Source organism: Volvox carteri (assembly GCF_000143455.1).
Source record: "Volvox carteri f. nagariensis unplaced genomic scaffold VOLCAscaffold_46, whole genome shotgun sequence".
NCBI lineage: Eukaryota > Viridiplantae > Chlorophyta > Chlorophyceae > Chlamydomonadales > Volvocaceae > Volvox > Volvox carteri.
The window spans coordinates 411076-414861 of NW_003307589.1; the positions used below are offsets into that span (position 1 = coordinate 411076).

Consider the following 3786-nt stretch of genomic DNA (forward strand, 5'->3'; position numbering starts at 1 on the left):
CACCGACCCCTGGCCCCACGGCGCCACCCAGGCAACCACGGGCACCTCCGCAGCCCCCGACACCTCTTATCCGTACACATTCGTACTGTTCACAGAACACAAGCCGTGTGCCGTACACAGTTGGCAATTTTTCCATTTCCCCCACAACGCTGTCTTCGGGGGATGGTAACATCCCCTCCGTGTCGATGTGTTTCACGGTGGGCGGTCAGAGCTGCGACCCCAGGTACCCGTGCTGCCACATGGACTTCGCCAAGGTGGGGGTGGGGGGGTAGGGGGTTGGGGGGGTTGGGGAGGTGGCTGGATGGGGACAAGGTGGGAAAGGTGGGGTGGTGTAGGAGGGGGAAGGGGGTGTGTGTGTTTTGTTGCGCAGCCGTTGCCACCGCACCGCACTGCTAACCTCCCTCCCCTCCTCGAACTCCAAAAATAATGAAAGCATTCCCTCCTCCCCAACTCTCCCCGTCAGGTGGAAATTCCAATCAGCTCAGTCTGTAAGCCAGCTGTCCAGGAGATCAGGGTTGCCGGAAAGAAGATTTCGTACAGCTGGTCGTTCTACGAGGAGTTCGTTACGCTGAAATTTACTGGTCTGCCGATGTAAGTGGGGAGGCTCTCACCCGCTCGCTCTATCTCTCTGCAATACCCTCCCAACTCCTCCGACATTCGACACGTGTGTTTGCGCAACCCCAAGTCACGCACGCCGCGTCCCCCCAAACCACAGGTACCTGCCGCAACCCGTGGGGGCCCAAATCTGCTGGAACGTGGCGCCAGGCGCGTGTGCAGATCCCGCCAAATTCTGCCTGTACGGCAGGTGTCAGGTGCGAATGATAAAGCCACATGCCTCATGTCATACGATTGTAGCATCGATAAAGCATGTGCTCATTGCAGTCTACAAATGCCGTGGCACGTACTTGGAGCTCGTCACATGCACACATGCAAGTCCGGGGCCCCCGTCTTGTTTGGGCCTGACGCCACATTACATACATGCATACATACATGCAGGTGAACATATACTCTGGTGACAACAAGTGCTGCCCAGCCACCTTCGTCTAGTAAGCGTTACGAGCGGCATCTGCAGCAGGCCAAGTGCCCGTTACGTTTGCCGATTGCCTACCCTGGTGCGACCGACTACGTGATACAGGACAATAAGCATCGCTCGTAGAATGGCGGTTGTTTTTTCGGCTTTCCTTCATTATTGTTTGTGGTTTTATTGTCGGTTTGCTCGTTTTGCTCGCTCGTTTTCGATGTGATTAAGTCGCGCTTCGCTTCAGACTGCGCCATGCCGCTGGGTAGTGCGATGGAATGACTGATTGACCACCAAGCCCTTTTCCGGGCATATCGACGATCAGGGAAACGAATAAATGAATGATTTTGCGCAGTCGGTTGCAATTGCATGAGTTTCGTTTCTACAAGAGTTTATGGTCTTGCGCGCACTTTTGCAGGCAGGTTGATTATTGTGTTGACATGGCAGGTTTTGCGAATATGTTGGGCCGTGGCTTTAGTGGCTTTAGGCAGTATCGGAAACCGCAGGCCTTTGCAGCTGGACGCTAAATACTATGGCAGGTTTACGGCTTCCTGAATGAATCGTGTTGTTCCTTTCTTCTTCTGTTCTGCTTAAGAGGTGGATTGCTGGATTGATGATGTTGCGATGCGCGTAAGTCCTAGGCAATTCATAAGATATATATGCTGTAATTGATAAAAGTTTACGACCCTATGACGTAATAATCTACACTTCAGCATTGTCCAGAAGATATCTACACCCTTATTGGCGACCCTATCAAGACAAATTTGAGGTAAGTATTAACCTTTTATCTTTCTTTTTTATCAGGGGGGCCGGTTCCCAGAGTGGTTAGTGGGATGCCGGGCAACGCCGGGCGCATATAGATTGTAATTGCTGTTGACATGCAAGCAAGCTGCTCCCCCTTCGTTTCGTATGCTCACGAGCGGTCATCTTCATCCACACTGCTGTACCACACTCTTGTACCACACTGTTGTACCAAATTGTTGTACCAAACTGTCGTACCAAACTGTTGTACCAAACCGTTGTATCAAACTGTTATACGACACGGTTGTACCACACTGCTGTACCACATTGTGTCACTAGGCATTAAGCACTCCTAGCCCCTCTTCGCATCAGTATCGGTCACAGCACTGCTGTCCTTTCGTGGCAAGAATTGCCCTTTCGTGACCTTGGGGTTACCGCCGCGCCCTCGTTCTAGTAATCCTCCTCGCCTTCCTCTTCTCCCTCTGCAGCCTTCCTGCGGTACTTGCTCCGGCCCTAATTATAAACCGCACCGTGTCTGCCTGTCTGTTTGTTTGGCTGCACATCTGCCTTTCTGTATGTTTGCCTGTATGTATGTCTCTCCCTGCCCATCTGTCTGTCTGTTTCTGTCTGCATATCTGTCTTTACGTTTGTCTCTCTGTGTGACTGTACGTCTGTCTCTCTGTTTATCTGTCTGTCTGTCTGTCTGTCTATCTGTTTGCCTGTCTGTCTGACTGTGTCTGTCTGTGTGCTTCCCTGCCTGTTTATCTCTCTCTGCCTATTCGTCTGTCTGCCTGCATGCCTTGAATGCCCGCTGCCTCAGCCCTTCCAGCACACCACTAGTAAGTATGTATGTATGTTGTTACAGGGTGGTATAGCTACACCAGCGGCCCCCTTTCCCTTGAAGGCAGTTGGCCCTGCTCTCCCCTGCGAGAGGGGCACCCTAATCCATTCACCCCATCCGATTTCAGAATGTATCCGTATCTATGTTAGGAACTGTGTTTTATTTATTTGCATCTTCATTACCCTCCTCCCCTTCTCTAGAACCTGTCAGAAACATTTAGCTCTGTTGTTTATATGTGTGGTCTTGGTCGCGTATGAACCCTAAAATCCTAAAAGCCAGACTTTCCACTGACGGTCCCCTGTTCCCCCCTTTTCCGTAAACTGGGGCCCCCTCCGTTTGCCAGCTACGGCGCCTGGAGCGGATACCCGTTGTGAAGGTCCTTGTAGGCAGCTTACTGTCCGGGCTACTGCCGGGTGCCGTACTGCGGCTCTTCTTAGTGCTACTGCTTAGTGCTACTCACCTCTCCGACATCCCGGACCTAGACTATCTTGACGATTTAGGAGAGGAGGTCGGGTGCCCTTTTGTGGACGGCGAGGCATACAGAGCACTGCTGGGTGTGCCCCGCCGGTCGCTAGATCAGGAGCATAATGCGTTTGGACGTAAACTGCTCGAGTTGTGCCGGGTTTCAGAGGTTGTCATTCTCAATGGGCGGGCACCGGGTGACACTGAGGGCAGGCTCACATACGAGTCCAGCCGGGGGGGAGGCAGCATGATTGACCTTGTGCTTGCGTCCCCTTCTTTGTACCCGTGCGTGCGTTCCTTCCGTGTCCTGCCACAGCAATCTTTTTACCGTGAAGAACGCCGCTTGAGTGATCATAACCCCGTGTCCCTTCACCTCGCGTCGGTTTGGAGGCCGGACCGGCCACCCACGCGTAAACCCAAGCCGACGTTTCTTGTCTCTGAGGCGCACAGGTACACAGACATGTTCTACAACCCGGAGGCCCCCCCTGTGGTTGGTGTCCGGGCGGTTGTGGATTCCCTGCGTGCTGGCCAGATTGGTGTCACCCAGGCGGTGGACACTATCGAACGGATTTTGCTGGGTTGCTTCGGTGATGCCTTCAGGCCCGGGCCGGTTTCTAACGGCAAGGCGGCGTGGTGGAATGATGAGTGTGCTGCGGCTAAGCAGGCCATGTTGCAGTATCGGTCTGATGTGATGAAGTGGGGGTGTGCTGCCCCGGCTATGGGG

At 53.4% G+C, this 3786-nt stretch overlaps 1 protein-coding gene across 1 annotated transcript in view; it reads left to right on the forward strand.

Moving 5' to 3' along the window:
• Nucleotides 1-3786, forward strand: part of VOLCADRAFT_95705 (uncharacterized protein) — a gene marked incomplete at both ends in the record, with an annotated part of 18900 nt that overhangs the window by 8349 nt on the left and 6765 nt on the right. Inside the window, 6 exons of the mRNA XM_002954789.1 lie at nucleotides 96-254; nucleotides 464-591; nucleotides 716-812; nucleotides 997-1046; nucleotides 2580-2598; nucleotides 3379-3758. Of these exons, the coding sequence (XP_002954835.1) occupies nucleotides 96-254; nucleotides 464-591; nucleotides 716-812; nucleotides 997-1046; nucleotides 2580-2598; nucleotides 3379-3758 (833 nt within the window). The remainder of the gene's footprint in view (nucleotides 1-95; nucleotides 255-463; nucleotides 592-715; nucleotides 813-996; nucleotides 1047-2579; nucleotides 2599-3378; nucleotides 3759-3786) is intronic.